Below are 18,494 nucleotides of genomic sequence, written 5' to 3'. Positions count from 1 at the left end.
CTTTGCAAACTGTTGCATAGGTTTGTCAGGGAGGTTTGAAAGACTGATCTGGCCAATGACCTTCTTACAGCTAAATCCAAAGGTCAATTTTCCATACTCATCCTTCTTGATCTGTCATCAGCATTCGATGCGGTCAACCACACCTTACTCTTACTAATACTTTCAAATGTAGGAATAAAGGGCCTCACTCTCACATGGTTATCTTCCTACCTCTCTGGAAGGTCCTTCACAGTCTCCTACTCAGATCAGATCTCTTCTCCTCATGCTTTGTCTGTCTGGGTTCCTCAAGGCTCTGTCCTGGGTCCCCTCCTCTTTTCCATCTACATGCACGGTCTTGGTGACTTAATCAACTAATTCGGGTTTCAATACCACCTGTATGCAGACGATACACAACTGTACCTCTCGGATGCAGACCTTAACTCCCTCCTCAAACCAGTTCCTGACTGCTTATCTGCTATATCCTCCTTCATGTCCTCTCGCTTCCTAAAACTTAATATGAGTAAAACAGAACTAATAATATTTCCACCGTCTATGGCCACCTCTTTGCCTGAAATAACTATAAATGTTAATAACACTCCCATCACTTCAGTTCCCAAAGCACGATGCTTGGGGGTAATATTCGACTCTTCTCTCTCTTTTATTCCTCATCTTAACTCCATAACCAGCTCCTGCCATCTCCAACTCAAAAATATATCTCGCATCTGTCCCTTTCTCACTCAAGACACAACCAAAATGTTAATACATGCTCCTAAAATTTCTCGTCTGGACTACTGCAACATACTACTTTGTGGACTACCTTCTCACAAACTGGCCCTGCTCCAGTCGGTACTGAACTCAGCTGCTCGTCTCATCTTTCTTCTCGATCTTCCTCTGCTGACCCTCTCTGTCAAGCTCTTCACTGGCTGCCAATTAACCAGAGGATCCAGTTCAAACTCCTAACCCTAACCTACAAAGCTCTCCACAATCTCTCTCCCCGGTACATATCCTCACTAATTTCCAGATACAAACCCAATCGCAATCTCAGATCTGCCCACGATCTTCTGTTGTCCTCCTCTAGAATCACCTCCTCACATTCACACTTACAAGATTTTGCACGCGCTTCACTCCTTCTCTGGAATCCTCTCCCACAACACATCTGTCACTCACCAACCTTTGTTACTTTTAAACGCTCTCTAACTAATTTGTTCCGACAAGCATATGCGCTACTATAAGCCACTTCCCTTTGTCCTTAGACCAAATTGCACTCCTACTAGGTATCCTAAACACACTGCCTTTATATATTTTATCGTATACTACCCCTCCTCCTGTTTCCCCCATTCCCTTTAGATTGAAAATTGCACAAAAAGGTGGATCAGCGCATCACCAGGCTGCCTCCGAATGGCCTACAATCAGAGGTGCGCTGAGCCCCCCCAGAAACTGCAAACGCACCTTGAACCCAAAACAGAAGCTCTGCATATACACCAAAAGCAAGGCTGCTAAGTGGGAGCAGCTAACCAAAAATGAATTAAATTAGTACATAGCAAAGAAATGAACAGCGCTACTTAAAAACAGATAAGTGCCTACCTGCAAGAGAGTGCAAGCCCCACTTGTGGGATAAAATACACACCTAGCATACACATAACCTGTCTACCACTGGAGGATGTTGGTTTGCTGTAACAGCTTGCATGCAACTTGTTAAGTACTCGTCCCTCCCACTGCGGAGAAGTGATCCCCCTATGGGAGGGGACCTAACACTAACTAAATCCTAACCCATGCATATGCATAGCCTGGGCGCAATTGTAGGCCATTCCCTTTAGATTGTAAGCTCGCAAGGGCAGTGCTCTCCCCCCCATTTGTGTCTTGGAAATCATTATACATTTTATTCATCATGTTACTTTTATCACTGTTATTACCACTTCTGTATTTTGTATTCTGTATGCTGTATCATTTTTTGTATTTTGTCACTAATTATGTATCTTGTATATTAGTGTACACCATTGTCTGTATTATGTACCCCATGTTTGTTTCTTACTTTGTACAGCGCCACAGAATATGTTGGCGCTTTATAAATCAATAATAATAATCTTTCTAAAGATAATGTACACATGCAAAAAATGCATTCATAGTCTATGATATCTGCAGATCCTCATATACACATCATTTAATGGAGATTCATCTGCAGATCAGGTTCACCAGGATAGATCTTCACATCTGCAGATGAATATCCGTTAAACAAGATGTGTATGAGATCTGCAGATATAGACTATGAATGCATTTTGCAGGAACTGATCTTTTGCAGGTGTACAGCATCTTTAGGGGGGGGGGGGGGGGACATTTCTTCTAACTTCTAATTTGGAAAACCACTGCGCCTGCGCAGTACGCTCCTGGTGAAGTCAGCGGGAGGGAGGGCGCGGCTGCGCAGGTGCAGTGGTTTTCCGACTTTAAAGTTAGAAGTTGAAAATTCCAGAAGTGAACCAGAGGCGGGGACTGGAGCATCGGTGAGTGGCTGCGTGGGCACAGGACGTCTGCGGGAGACCATTAGAAGCACCGTGTAAGTTCAACTCATTTTCCCCCGACCCCCTACAGTAGTCCTTTAATATGTAGAATAGACTGTGTAGCTCTCATACTACAAGGGAGGTGGTAAAATTGGTCTGTGATCTTTCTTTTTCCAAAGACTATTTCTCAAGTGTGTACTTAGCTTTAGACAAGCTAATGATTAATTACTCATTGGGCTTCTCACATTGATTAGCCCTGTGCAAGTTTTCAGTTATTCCCGATCAGTTTGCTTTACCATTCTTCGATGGAAGGAGGTTTTTTGTTAGAAAAAAAAGCCTGCACTAAACAAATGCAAAGTAACACTAGGCCTGGTCATCCAGGGACCAAGTCTTATGTTATGGCCATGATAGGTCAACCAGGTGCAAGCTTCATATTATGGCTGGGATAGGCTATCCAGGCACCAAGACTTATTATAGGACAGTGAACTGACAGTAGAAGTATGTACCAATACCTTATGACAACTGTCTTAAAGAGAACCCGAGGTGGGTTTGAAGAATATTATCTGCATGCAGAGGCTGGATCTGCCTATACAGCCCAGCCTCTGTCGCTGTCCCAAACCCCCCTAAGGTCCCCCTGCACTCTGCAATCCCTCATAAATCACAGCCACGCTGCTGACAAACAGCTTGTCAGAGCTGGCTGTGTTTATCTCTATAGTGTCAGTCTGCTGCTCTCCCCGCCTCCTTCAGAACTCCAGTCCCCGCCTGCATCCCTTCTCTCCCTGCTGATTGGAGGGAAGGGACGGGGGCAGGGACCGGAGCTATGCAGGAGGCGGGGGAGCAGCTGAGACTGACACTACAGATGTAAACACAGCCTCACAGCACTGCTGTGATTTATGAGGGATTGCAGAGTGCAGGGGGACCTTAGGGGGGTTTGGGATAGCAACAGAGGCTGGGCTGTATAGGCAGATCCAGCCTCTGTATGCAGATAACAATCTTTAAACTCACCTCGGGTTCTCTTTAATTTTAATTTTAGCACAGGTCATTCTTAGCAACAACAAAAACAAGAAAGAAAATCTAATATTCTACACCTTCAACCCCAAAAAACTAATAAGAAAGTTTTTACAGAGGTCATTTTAGGAGTTTCTTGAAAGGGAGGAAAGAAAAAGAAAGAAATTAAGAACGACAGAAAGAATACCTATTACTTGTAATGGTTCCTGATCTTCTTTTACTGCATATGAGAAAGTTTCCACAAGTATTCTGAATTAGTTGCTCGGATGTTATACATACTGTGTCCTGTTGCAAAAAAAAAAAAAAAAATAGATCTGTAAAGTATTTTTATTGGACTGTTTACTTTTCAAAGCTTGCTTTTAGGGTAAGAATTGCATAATCTATAGCTCGCAGGAAAACAATGGTACATGTAAGTATGTGACAAAGCAGAGATTCATAGTTGCATAGATTGGGAGGAAAAAGGAAACGTTCAAAGAGTTCAACCTCTTGAGACTCACTTCCCCTATGGGAAGGACAGTGCACAGGGTACATTTTGTTTTGATTGAATCCAAGTAGCACAATTCTATACCTATCAATTATAGATGTAAAAGCACTGTAATTTTTTTTTCAGGTGATTCAATAACTTTGGTTGAATCCGCCAGACATCAATTGCCCCAAAGTGTCATGGTGGTGGTGGTGGGGGGGGGGGGGTTAAGCGGTAGGCAATTGATGGCTGCATACCAGTGCAGTGCATTGCTTGCATTACACTCCATGAATGAACAACTGGCTAGGCATACAGTTGTATCATCTGCATTATGTATTTATCCTGCAGAACGTTGATAATGCTAAGGGAGACACAGGGGAGCATATGCAATTCACTTTTTCACCTGAGTTTTCTCCTAGGTGATATTTTTAAACTTGTCAATAAAATGCATTTTAAGCCCCCAGAAGGCAAGAATATGCTCAAAATAATTTTAGTAGTACTTTTTTACCAACTTTTTGGTACTTTTTTAGTTGAAAAGTACTGGAAAGTTATTTAAAATCAAAGATGAAAAATTATCTCCTGGGAGAAAACTGAAGTGAAAAAGAGAATTGCATATGGCCCAGGAAGAGGGAAAAGGAGGTCGGCACTACAGCTGGATCTACTTGCAATCAGGAGGGCTTGCAGGGTTGCAGCAGGTTTTGTCTGTGGCACTATCAGCATGCTCAGACTGAAAATGGACAAGGATCTGGCTTTAGAGACAAAGGATACAAGCCTCCATAGAAGCGCCCAGACAGCGCGAAACGGCCGTAAGGCTTATTCTGTGCCCAGCACCCACCACCAGCTCACAGCTCGCAGCCTCCACCTAACGGTATGTGAACTTTTTATACTGCACATTATGTGATTTATCAACGACTATGGATTAAACACAGATTTCAGCAGTGCCGACTTTGTATCCTTTGTCTCTAAAATGTTGATAATGCTACAAAACGTGGTACCATCTCCACAATGTATCTATCCTGCAGAACGTTGATAATGCTACATAACTTTGTATCATTTGCAAAGATGGCAACATTATTTTCTATTTAATCTAGTAGGTCACGAATACATTAAATGACTAGAACTGGACTCAGTCATATACAATACAACAAGGCTGGCACTTCCTGAGTTTCCATATACTTTATTCATGCAGACATAAAGCCAACATTTCGGGATACAAAGGTTCCTTCCTCAGGGCAAACAGGTCTGTCAAGTACATTAGTGACACATCAATCACAATCAGATTTATTTTGCCAAGTACAATGGGGTTTACCCGGAATTGGTTATGGCACATACACAGTCGGTGATGGTACAATATAAGTATACAGGTTAGGTACAATCGTTGATGGTACAATATAAGCAGACAGGTTAGGTACAGTAAGATACACATAGGGTAGGCAGTGGCTGGATAATGTACTGGTTAGGGGCTCAGCTCTTCCTGGTCAGTAAGCCAGAAACTATTCAATAGGAGACCTTGGGCAAGACTCCCTAACACTGCTTCTGCCTATAGAGTGTGTCCTAGTGGCTGCAGCTCTGGCGCTTTGAGTCTGCCAGGAGAACAGAGCGATATAAATGTTGTTTGTCTTCTCTAGGCACAGAAACATAAACCAATATTCAGCGCCATGGAATATGTTGGCGCTTTATAAATCAATAATAATCATTACATTGTGCAAAAGAATAAAACAACAAGAGAGATGGTGGGACTGAGGCAAACTACTGTGTTGCAGGCCTGCCATCCGCCGAGGGGCAGAAAATCTAATCCCTACCATAGTCATATGTCTATATATGTATTGTATGTATGTATCGTAGTCTACGGCCAATTTAGGAGGAAGCCAATTAACTTATCTGTATGTTTTGGGAATGTGGGAGGAAACCAGGGTGTCTGGAGGAAATCCATACAGACACTGGGAGAACATACAAGCTCCATGCAGATAGTGCCCTGGGTGGGATTCAAACCATGGATCCAGAGCCGCAAGGCAAGTGTGCTAACCACTACGCCACTGTGCTGCCCACATTAGTAACTAGTACAATGTGCAGCCTAACAAAAGTTTGCCGTTTCCAATAAAAAGCCAATTCTTCAGAGGCATTAAAATGCAGTGCAACAATTTATGATGATGCAAATGAAAAGGTACTATCAACAGACCAAGAGATAGACAACATTAACTATCCTGTATGATCATTTCAAGTTCATATGATAAACAATATCCAATGTATATGGTCATAATTACCATCAAATATAGCTTATAATTACTTCCAGATGCTCAAGAAGGTTTTGTTTGTTATCTGTGATGGTAATTATGACTATATACATTGGAGATGGGTATAGGTTAGTGTTAGGCATCGGAGTGGTGGAGGTTAGCATTAGATGTCCGAGAGGGGAAGGTTAGTGTTAGGTAGGGGCAGTGGCATAGCTAGAGATTGTGGGGCTCCATAGCAAAACTTTCATGGGGCACTGTTAAAGGGCAACTGAAGTGAGAGGGATATGAAGGCTGCCATATTTATTTCCTTTTAAGCAATACCAGTAGCTTGGCTGTCCTGCTGATCCTCTGCCTCTAATAGTTTTAGCCATAGACCCTAAACAAGCATGCTGCAGATGTTTCTGAAATTATTGTTAGATCTGACAAGATTAGCTGCATGCTTGTTTCTGGTGTGTCATTCAGCCCCTATTGCAGCCAAACAGAGCAGCAAGGCTGCCAGGAAACTGTTGTTGTTTAAAAGTAAGTTAATATGGCAGCCTCCTTTTACTTCTCACTTCAGTTGCCCTTTAAGCAATGCCACCTGCCCCTACCCTATGGATATAAGTTAATTGGGCGGTTTACACTCTCTTGCAATTAACACTGCCCATAATTCAAGGGCAGTGAGACAAAGTCAGGGGGTGGAGAAACAAGAAAGTTAATGATGAATATATTAAGACTACTTTCCCACCAAGACGTTGCATTTTAGGGGACGTTATGGTCACATAACGTGCCCCTAACGCAACGCATGGTGGTGTTGAAGTTGGACGTCAGATTGAGCTGCGTTATGCAGTTCTCAAAGCAGCAGCTCCAGGTTAGTGATAGAAAGTCCGGATCTTTTTAAGGATTCGGATCATTTGAATCGGATCATTGAAAAGATCCGGATCTTTGAACCGAATCATTTTACTAGGGAAGCAGATTGGGTGAAATGACTAGCAGGACAGGACTTTCCCTGCACTGTACATTCTGTATGTTCCTGTTTCTTCCAGACAGACATCCACTGTGAACCGAATCTTTCATTGTGATGATCCGGATGATTCGACTCACAAAAAAGATCCGGATCAAATGAACGATTCGTTCATGATCCGGACAACACTACAGTCCCACCACGAGTCTCCACAGTGCAGTGAATATTAATTAGCCATGTGGCTGGCCATGGAGGAGGAGGGGAGACCTCCTCCTCCAACATTACTGAGCATGTGCAAACAGTCTAACATGGCTTAGCCCAGTATAATGTACAGTATGCTGCACTTTCCCAGAACGTGCAGCGTTACAATGTAATGCAACGTGGGCACTGTGAACAGCCCATTGATTTATTATTGCTGTGAGTTGGGCTGCGTTACTGGCTGCTGTAACATCCCAATGTGAAACCAGAATAAAAAAATTACTGTAACACCTAAAAAAAAAAAAAAAAAAGTTGAACTTACCTGGGGCTTCTACCGGCCCCCTGTAGATGTCCAGTGCCCGAACCAGTCTTCAACGAACATCCGCAGCTGCTATGACTGCTATGGCTATTGCTACGCCCCTGGGTAGGGGTCAGAACAAGTTAATTTTAGCTGATGCAGAGCCAGAACATGTTGATGGCATAGAACAGCACAAGTTGTCATCACACGTGTCATAGCGCTTTATGTGACCCAACAAAATGTAAGTGCCAGAGGGGAAGGTTAGTGTTAGACAGGGGAGAAGGGAAGGTTAGTGGAGAGGAGAGGTATGGAAGGTATGTTTAATGTTAAGTGAAAGGTAGTTTTAAGCCCTATTCACACGCTCAACAGCAGTCTTTTATGCAGCACAATTATCAAACAAGTTTTGTTGTGAAACAAGTTGAAACAGCCAAAAAAATAAATAAAAAAATTGCTTGCTATTGTTCACACAACTGATAAGACGTCAATCCAACAGTTGGATTGACGTCTTATCAGTTGTGTGAACAATAGCAAGCAACTTTTTTTGGTTGTTTCACAACAAGTTGTTTGATAATTGTGCTGCATAAAAGACCGCTGTTGAGCATGTGTATGGGGATTTAGGCATTGGAGAGGGCAAAAGTAGTGTAAAGGTGGCCATACACGATTTGCAGCAGATTCGACCATCAGATAGATTTCTGGCAGATGCCTGTCAAGTCTAATCTGACAGAAATCTATCTGATGTGTGCCACACACTTGGAACAGATTTCCAATAGATTTCAGAATGAAATTGTAACGAATGGTGTCAGCACACAGAGAGAATCTGATTATTGATGATCTGTAGAATCATCAACAATACAGATGTATACTTGATTATGGATGATCTGCAGAATCACCAATATAATACAAGTATGGCTAACCTCTAGACACCTAATGAAGTGTAAGTGTTTGGTGTAACTGTAGGCTATCTCCCGTGAGGCGGGAGATACGGGCAGCTCGGCCAGGAACCACCTGAAGGGCAGGTGGCCCTGGGCTGTGCAGGGACTATCTCCTTGAGATAGGAGATAGAGATAATCTGGCAGCCAGTGATTCCCTGGTAAACTGGAAATCAGAATGTACTGCAGCCAGGGGACTCCAATGGGATAGAAGCCACTGGCTGCACTGCACGAAGGACCCTCTGATGAGCAAGAGGTCCTGGCAGCTAACTGACACTTGGTGGAATAGTGTCACGGGTAGTACAGACAGACTGAACACTCGAGGGATGAGTGACAGCCAGAAAGGTCGGGCAGGCCAGGTCGGCAACACCCGAGCAAATGGTCAACAGATATAAATCACAATCCTAGTCTGGGGTGTGAGGTCCCTGGTCTCGACACCCAGGAACTAGTCTAAAGAATAACACAGTATCCTATGCTTTGGTGTAAGGACCTTGGTCTCAACACCCTGGAACTGGTCTAGAGTATAACACAGTAATGACACAGTAATCCTAAGCTTGGGTGTGAGGTCCTTGGTCACAACACCCCGGAACTGGTCTAAAGTATAGCACAAGCGTAATCTGGCGAAGTGTGAATTCCCAGGTCCACCTGGTTCTAACACACTGTGGGATCTGACTGAGGTCTGAGTGCTCACACGTAAGTATTCGCAACGGCAGACAACCAGCAACTGACAAGCAAGATCTATATATACTTACAGTGCTGTGCAGCTCCGCCCGAGCCACTCAGCCAATCCAGAGTCCAGCTGATCGGCCTGATCAGCTGATTCCTCTTCTGCTGGTATAAATGTCCTGTCGCCTGGTGCGCGCACGCGTAGCTCTCCATCTGTGTGCACTAGAAGGTCCAGACAAACCAGACACATGTTGCTGTCCGGAAACCGCCGGCCTGAACGCGGAGACAGCCGCCCCGCCGCCAGACCGCGCGGCAGCATCTCCGCTATTCATTACAGAAATCTATTGGAAATCGATCTAAATGCATAATTGGACCATTAGATCCAATGCAACTCTATGGGCCATGGATCTGCTGCCAGCAGCAGATTGACATAGATCTTCCATCCTGTCAGACAGATCAAATCGATTGAAATTGATCAAAATCAGCTTCAAATCGATCAAATGGGGAATTTGATAGAATCGATTTCTGATTGATCGATTTTATAGAATTGATCAATTCTATAGAATTGATCGATGGATGAAATCGACCAGTGTATGGGCCCCATTAGGCAGAGGAGTTGGGAGGATTATGTGAGGCAGAGGGAATGTGGAGGGGCACAAATTCTGAAAAATGTATTTTCACTACACTGGAAACAATAGCCGAGATGCAAAAGATGCAAGAGCCAGTGGCATAGCTAAGGAGCTCTGGGCCCCAATTCAAATTTTACATTGGGGCCCCCCAAGCACTCTATACATAACAATTGATACGGCGCACCAAAACCTGCCAATGGCAACTACAGTGTCAGAGGTGCAAGAAGGGGATGGGGAACAGTTTGTTAATGATTACCACTACTTAAAGTATCTGGAGAAGTGATTATGAGCACAGGACCAATAGAGAGCTAATTCTAGCCCAAGGGCCCCGCTGTGGTCGCAACCTCTGCACCCCCTATTGCCATACCTCCCAACTTTTTGAGATGAGAAAAAGGGACACTTAAGCCACATCCATGCCACACCCTCACCATGCCTCTAGTCACGCATACCATAAAGATTTCATAAGAAACATGTTGTTTTATAATTCAAACCACACTGGCCCTTTCTATCCTGGTTCATTTTCCTTCATAGTAACAATTTAAAATTAGTAATATATCAATTTAAAGGTTGGGAATAAAAGTTTAGAGTCAATCAAACACATGTTTAGTATAGAAATATATATATATATATTCACATAGAAAGAGGGACAAAGTTCTGAAAAAGGGACAAATGAGGGTGAAAGAGGGACAGGGCTCCCAAAAAGGGACTGTCCCACCGAAAAAGGGACAGTTGGGAACTATGCTATTGCTACGCCCCTGTGCAAGAGTCCTTCAACCCACGTCTGTAACTCAAATATCACTGGTGTACAGAAATTCAAACAAATGATCTGATACACTCTGAGAGTGCTGAAAGAAGCTATTTCTTTATAAAGCAATCTAGTGACTGAATGACAGACAGTGCTAGTAGCTGTCCTGCTGTTATTATGGCACACGGGAAGGAGCAGTCACATGACAGTGGCCACACTGGCCAGTACAGCCATGCAGGGACAGCCTATGAGAGTAGCAGCCTGAGTAGGTGTGCTCCGCCCCCCGCATGTCTCCCACTCCCAGCGTATGTGTAATAATGTCATCACCATTGTGCTCCGCTTACCCTGGAAACGGCTCTCGTCTGCGCTGCTACACATACCCTGGGCATGCGGCTCACCTCCCTGATCAGGCATATAAATGGCTCCGCTCTGGTAACAGCTCTCGGTACCCGGTATAAGCACCACATTTTTCCGGGGTCACACAGCAGTAAAATACACCGCTGGCCCGCGATGCCTGGGATTGATTAGAGAGCCCTGTGAGATGATTCGAAGATCAACTTCTCTCGCCTAGGTCTTAAAGAGTGAAGCGTAGCTTTGCTGACATCTAGCGGTGCAGCATCAAAAGTTCACCTTAGTAAGTTTAGGGTTTTTATAAGAAGTTCATAATACAGTTTAAAAAAAAAATGAAACAAAAGCGGATAAATTGTATGCCTATATACAATGCTTTTTATTCCCTATATAGACCCTTATTTATACTTTAGAGTAAAAAGTATAGGTGTTTCAGAGTTCCATCTTACACTTTGGGCGGGTAAGGCCCCGTTCACAGAGTACATTTGAAATCGGCGCCGGTAGACTTGGGTGCAGGATACAGCTGTTATATAGCTGATCCTGCTTCTGCACAAGTCCGGGCTGATTTAATTACTATTCCCCCTCCAGGCCGCCATGGATAGTGGGGGAATGAAATAATTCGGCTTCCAGCGATTGCTGGAGCCCGAATTATTATGTTTTTAGGCAACGTCGGCTCCGTCTTCTGACGGCCCCGACGTTACTCACTGAGTGCTTCAATAGGAGTGATTCCTATTGAAGTCTATGGAGGCGCCGGCTGCGCCCAAATCTAGCAGCGCTGAAAAGCACTGCTCAGCGTTCACATCTGAAAATAGCAGAATGAAAGCACGTAGTGCTTCCGTATTGTGTGAATGATTTTACCGTGATTATCGTGGTAAAAATCACTGGACAATTCCGCAATTTCAGAGCGATCGCAGTCAGCGCTTTATAAGCACTGTACCGCAATCTCTCCAGAATCGCCCTGAAAATGCTGCAGGTAACACGTTTGCGATTGGCGCTAATTGCAAAACATCCGCAATCGGTGACAAACACATGCCAGAACACTGCCATAGGGTAACAAAGCACTAGCGCTTTAAAAAGCGCTAGAGCTTAGCGGGAATCGCTTAAGTGTGAATGGGCCCTAAATGTCTGTGCACAAACACTGAGAACTTCCAGGGGTGGTGGATACCTTTAAAAAAAAAAGTTTGCTTTTTTTAAAACATAAAGTATTTGTGATAATTCAGGTTGGAGTGAGCTCCAAGATGTCTCCCAGGCACCACTGCTGAATATATGCAAATTAACCATTGTTGTCTTGTACCTTTTAAAGTAACCCAAAGTTGCTGCTCCACGTGCCTTCTGGGACGGTAGGCAAAGGTGTCTGGAAAAAATTGTGGAAATAAAGAGCTCTATAGCAGGATTATTAAGAGGGGGTTGCTCAAATTTAGCAAAAAGGCCCTATGTCAATTGTGATAAACTGAGTGGTTATGATTGTAAGGGATAAGATTGTGAGCCTCTCTGAGGGACACTTGAATGACAAGACAATATACGCTGTACAGTGCTGCGTAACATGTTGGCACTATATAAATACTAAATAATAATAATCATAATCTGCTAATTACAATTATGCGAAATTTCCCAAAAATGTTCGCAATTAGGGCCGTACATAACTCTTCTACTTCAATGCCCTATTCATATGATCCCTGGATAAAGCTCTGCATCCTTACAACTAGTACAGAATGCATCAGCCAAACTCCTAGCCAAAGCTATTTGGATATTATTATTATTCCGTATAGATAGCAAATGTACCTCTGCACAATGAAAGGTCAGCAGGGAGAAATGCTAACAGATGAAGTTGCTGACTCTGTGCCTCACTCATCAAGCAGTAAACATTTCAAGTAAAGGCAGACAGCGGGCACCACGGCTTGCTGTGATTGGAGTTATGTCAGCTTGTAGGTGGTGCTCGGAACAGCTGAATGAGTAAAAAGCTTTGCCTCAAAGAAACGGGCTAGCTTTCTCATATAAAACCCACACAAGCAGAGCCGGGACAAGGTCCTCCAGCACCCAAGGCTGAGACACCAAAGTGCGCCCCTCCATCCCTGCCACCCCAGCCATCACACACTGATTGCTATTAGACTAAGAGGCGCAACAGGGCCCACAACCTCCCCAACACCTTAATATCTAGTTATCTGGCTTGCAGTCACTGCCATGTATCCCCTTTTCTTATTTCTTTCTGCTTCAAACACAATTAGGAATGACAGCTGAATGAATTCTGTGCCCCCTCCTACACTGCGCCCTGAGGCTGGAGCCTCCCCAGCCTATGCCTCGGCCCGGCCCTGCACACAAGTCTATGAGGATGCGCTGAGACAGTGTGAAACAAATGTTGACTGCAGTTTGACATCTGTCCACCTTGTCTTCATGTGGCGAGATGTAACATTTTTATTTACTCAGTAAACGATTGAAAGTGCATATCTGGTGCCCACTATTTGTCTTTACTTTTTACTTGCAGCATAGTGGCATAGTGGATATCACTCTCGCTTTGCAGCTCTGGGTCTTTGGTTTGAATCCAAGCTAGGACACTATCTGCACAGAGTTTGTATGTTCTCCCTGTGTCTGTGCGGTTTTCCTTTGGACACTCTGGTTTCCTCCCACACCCCAAAAACATACAGATAAGTTAACCTCCCTGGTGGTAAGCCTGAGCAGGAGGATTTTTCAGGCCCTGCTGGGCCGATTTGCAAATTTTTTTTTTATTGCACACAGCTAGCACTTTGCTAGCTGTGTGCACTACCTGATCGCCGCCGCTCCGCGCCGATTAGCCGCTACCCGGCGCACAATGCTGCCCCCCCAGACCCCATGCGCAACCTGGACAATCAGTGCCAGGCAGCGCTGAGGGGTGGATCTGGACTCCCTTTGACGTCACGGCGTCGATGACGTCGGCCATGGCGACGGGGGAAGCCCTAATGGGAATCCCGTTTAGAACGGGATTTCCTGATGACAAGACAAGACAAATAACATTTATATTGCGCTTTTCTCCTTGCGGACTCAAAGCGCCAGCAGGGCCGGCGCTACCATTAAGGCAAAGGAGGCAGCTGCCCCAGGGCCCCAGAGCTTGTAGGGGCCCCCAGTGGCTACAAGAGGAAAAAACAAATTTCAAATCGGCCTTATAGTTTTTGAGAAAATCGATTTTAAAGTTTCAAAGGAAAAAAAAATACACATTTAAAAACCTGCCGACTTTAATGGTTAATAGCAAATCCACCTTAAAAGCTAGAAAACCTAAATTTGCAGGATATGTTAAGGAGATCATTAGGAATAAGAGGAAAAAACAATTTTTCAAAAAGACCTTATAGTTTTTGAGAAAATCGATTTTAAAGTTTCGAAGGAAAAAAGTATACTTTTAAATGCGGTAAATGTCACTTTTAGTAGCAAACCTAACGGTAGTGTAATTTTACATGCATCAAACGAAAGCGCGATAAATTTCCTGACGGTGTTTCCAGGGGGTCTATACGCAGCCGCAGCGCTTTGGCCAGGGATCGCTATACAGCCGCAATATGGCTGTATGAAGATCCCTGGCATTTTTTCCTATTTTCCCCAATTTTTTTTTTTTATGTTTAGAGTGTGGGAATTTAAAAAAAAAATAATAATGTGGGGTCCCCCCTCCTGAAACTTTTTAACCCCTTGTCCCCCATGCAGGCTGGGATAGCCAGAATGTGGAGCTCCGACCGATTGGGACTTCACACCCTGTTATACCAGCTGCAAAAAAGGTCCCCTAATGCCGATTTTTGTTCCGGGGTATATGTTGGGGGGGCCCCCCAGGTTTATTTTGCCCTGGGGCCCCATTGTTGCTTAAACCGGCCCTGAGCGCCAGAGCAGAGCAGCAGCCACTAGGGCACGCTCTATTGGCAGGAGCAGTGTAAGGGAGACTTGCCAAAGGTCTCCTACTGAATTAGTGCTGGCTAACTGAACAGGCAGAGCCGAGATTCGAACCCTGGTCTCCTGTGTCAGATGGGCCTGATCGCCGGAGGCGATCGGAGGGGGTGGGGGGATGCCGCAGCTCAGCAGCTGTCATGTAGCTAGCGCTAGGCTAGCTACATGATTAAAAAAAATAATTAAAAAATAGTGCTGCGCTGCCCCCTGGCGGTTTTAATTGACTGCCAGGGAGGTTAATTAGCTTGCCCCTCGACATATGACTGTGGTAGGGATTAGATTGTGTGCCCCTTTGAGGGACAGTTAAAATCAATCAGAACCTGTAAAAAAACAAAACAAAACAGATACTCACCTAAGGAGAGGAAAGGCAGTGGGTTCTATCAGTGCTCCCCAACCCTGTCCCCGAGGCCCACCAACAGGGCCGGCCTTAGGTTTCACAGCCCCCTGAGCGTAACCAGATTTTGGCGCCCCCCCCCCCCCCACATTCATCCACATATACACTAAAGGGGGGATCTGCCTGCATATACAAGACTAGTAGCCTATGTACACTAAGGGGGGATCTGCCAGATCCCCCCTTTAGTGTATATAGGCTTAGGCTACTAGTCTTGCAGTCGCAGACAGCTTTTTAGTGTATTTAGGCAGCAGATCCCCCCCATTAGTGTATCTGGCTGCATAAGCATATTCCCCCTTTAGCGTAGGGAGGTTGGGGAGCCTACTTCTTGCTGGTCAGTCTTCTCTTCTTACTGTCTGCAGAGCAGTCTGCAGACTTAGTGCCAGTGTAGGTGCCAGGATTCTGGGAGCAGGAGAGAAGGACTCGTCGTCTCTCAGGACACTGTCATAGGTTAGATAGGTAGGTACCCGCAATATAGGTTAGATAGGTAGCTGCCCCCAGTAAAGATTAGATAGGTAGCTGCCCCCAGTATAGGTTAGATAGGTAGATACCCGCAATATAGGTTAGATAGGTAGCTGCCCCCAGTATAGATTAGATAGGTAGCTGCCCCCAGTATAGATTAGATAGGTAGCTGTCCCCAGTATAGGTTAGATTAGGTAGCTGCCCCCAGTATAGGTTAGATAGGTAGCTGCCCCCAGTATAGGTTAGGTAGGTAGCTGCCCCCAGTATAGGTTAGATAGGTAGCTGCCCCCAGTATAGATTAGATTGGTAGCTGCCCCCAGTATAGATTAGATAGGTAGCTGCCCCCAGTATAGATTAGATAGGTAGCTGCCCCCAGTATAGATTAGATAGGTAGCTGCCCCCCAGTATAGGTTAGATAGGTAGCTGCCCCCCAGTATTGGCTAGATAGGTAGCTGCCCCCCAGTATTGGCTAGATAGGTAGATGCCCCCCAGTATAGGTTAGATAGGTAGCTGCCCCCAGTATAGATTAGATAGGTAGCTGCCCCCAGTATTGGTTAAATAGGTAGGTGCCCCCAGTATTGGTTAGATAGGTAGCTGCCCCCCAGTATTGGCTAGATAGGTAGGTGCCCCCCAGTATAGATTAGATAGGTAGCTGCCCCCCAGTATAGGTTAGATAGGTAGCTGCCCCCCAGTATAGGTTAGATAGGTAGCTGCCCCCCAGTATTGGTTAAATAGGTAGGTGCCCCCAGTATTGGTTAAATAGGTAGCTGCCCCCCAGTATAGATTAGATAGGTAGCTGCCCCCCAGTATAGATTAGATAGGTAGCTGCCCCCCAGTATAGATTAGATAGGTAGCTGCCCCCCAGTATTGGCTAGATGGGTAGCTGCCCCCAGGATAGGTTAGATAGGTAGCTGACCCCCAGTATAGGTTAGATAGGTAGCTGCCCCCCAGTATTGGCTAGATAGGTAGTTGCCACCAGTATAGGTTAGATAGGTAGGTGCCCCCAGTATAGGTTAGATAGGTAGGTGCCCCCAGTATTTGCTAGATAGGTAGCTGCCCCCAGTATAGATTAGATAGGTAGCTGCCCCCCAGTATAGGTTAGATAGGTAGCTGCCCCCAGTATAGATTAGATAGGTAGCTGCCCCCAGTATTGGTTAAATAGGTAGGTGCCCCCAGTATTGGCTAGATAGGTAGCTGCCCCCCAGTATTGGCTAGATAGGTAGCTGCCCCCCAGTATTGGCTAGATAGGTAGCTGCCCCCCAGTATAGATTAGATAGGTAGCTGCCCCCCAGTATAGGTTAGATAGGTAGCTGCCCGTAGGTGCCCCCAGTATTGGCTAGATAGTTAGCTGCCCCATTATAGATTAGATTGGTAGCTGCCCCCCCAGTATAGGTTAGATAGGTAGCTGCCCCCCAGTATAGATTAGATAGGTACCTCCCCTCATAGTGGAGGGGGGAGCCGCAGCCGCGGGGAGGGCAGCCCGACCTCACCCTCCTCTCCCCGGGCCGCCCTCCGTGCTCCCCCTTCCGATGCAGTGTGCAGCAGGAACCAATGTGGAGAACAGAGTACAACTCACCTCCCTGGTTCCGATCGCCGGCTCCTCTCACTTGCCGCTGGACGCCTCTTGTACATAGCCGCTGATACACACTAAACATCCTATTAAGCAGGAAGTTTAGTGTGTATCAGCGACTAGGTAGAAGAGGCGACCAGCGGCAAGTGAGAGGAGCCGGCGATTAGAACCAGGGAGGTGAGTTGTACTCTGTTCTCCACATTGGTTCCTGCTGCACACTGCATCGGAGGGGGGAGCACAGAGGGTGGCCCGGAGAGGAAGGGAGGGAGAGGTCGGGCTGCCCTCCCCGCGGCTGCGGCTCCCCCCTCCATCACGGCGGCCGCACGGGCATGTTTGCCCCCATGACCCCCAGCAGCGGCACCAGGGGGCGGAGCGAGACGGACCCCTTGGAAGCCGGCGCCCTGAGCGATCGCTCCGGTCACTCAGGTCAAAGGCCGGCCCTGCCCACCAACACTACACATTTTGTATAAAGCCACAGAAGTAGTTAATCAACTCTGCTGCAACACTATTTACCCCATCTGTGATTGGGTGTGGTTTCCTGCAAAACATGTACTGTTAGTGGGGCTCGAGGACAGGGTTGGGGAACTCTGCTATAGAGCCTTCCCGCTCCTCTCACGGATCCCTCTTTCCAGCGCTGGCTCCCCCGGTAGCAGCATTCAACCAATTAGACAAATACTGCTTTCTGCTGCCTAAGGAGGCTTCGGAATTCTTTGGGAGCCCATGGTGCTCATGAAGACGGGCGGCTCGGTACTTTGCCTGTGCGAGCATGCTCGCTCACATAGACGTAGTACAGAGCCACGCATCTTTGGGAGCATTCGGCTCCGGAAGGCGGTGGATTCAAATGTGGGAGATAGCGCTGTAACGACTAACAAGGGGACTGAGAGAGAGAGAGGAGCGGGAAGGCTATATAGGACCCAGAGCCAGGCCCGCCATCAGGGGGTGACATCCATGACTCCCGTCACGGGCCCGGGGCCTGCAGGGGAGCCCCATCCCCGCCTCGGCCCTGGCGGGTGCTGCGGGTGCCGCCCGGCCGCCGCTCAACCCCTCTGGCCGCTGCTCCCTCCCTCCATCCCTCTAGCCGCTGCCTCCGCCGCGTCAGACCCCGATCAGGCAGCGACAATAGTGCGGGCGCTAGGACCCAGCGCCCGAACTGATATGCGGAAGTGACATCACTTCCGCATATAGAGCGGGTGCATCCGGCGCCCGCTCTTACTGGTCGGGTCGCCGCTGATCTTGAGG

At 46.2% G+C, this 18,494-nt stretch overlaps 1 protein-coding gene across 1 annotated transcript in view; it reads right to left on the bottom strand.

Annotated features, from left to right (window-relative positions):
* The window catches only part of FXN (frataxin), a 38,936-nt gene extending 27,786 nt beyond the window's left edge, over positions 1 to 11,150 (bottom strand). Inside the window, exons 1-2 of the mRNA XM_068236072.1 lie at positions 10,932 to 11,150; positions 3,670 to 3,767 (exon numbers count right to left, since the gene is read on the bottom strand). Coding sequence (XP_068092173.1) covers positions 3,670 to 3,767; positions 10,932 to 11,054 — 221 coding nt within the window. The 5' untranslated portion in view covers positions 11,055 to 11,150. The remainder of the gene's footprint in view (positions 1 to 3,669; positions 3,768 to 10,931) is intronic.
* Positions 11,151 to 18,494: the final 7,344 nt, after the last annotated feature.

This window comes from Hyperolius riggenbachi, chromosome 1 (assembly GCF_040937935.1).
Source record: "Hyperolius riggenbachi isolate aHypRig1 chromosome 1, aHypRig1.pri, whole genome shotgun sequence".
NCBI classification, from domain to species: domain Eukaryota; kingdom Metazoa; phylum Chordata; class Amphibia; order Anura; family Hyperoliidae; genus Hyperolius; species Hyperolius riggenbachi.
The sequence above is the reverse complement of the archived record's forward strand: the minus strand, read 5'-3'. Positions and strand labels throughout refer to the sequence as shown.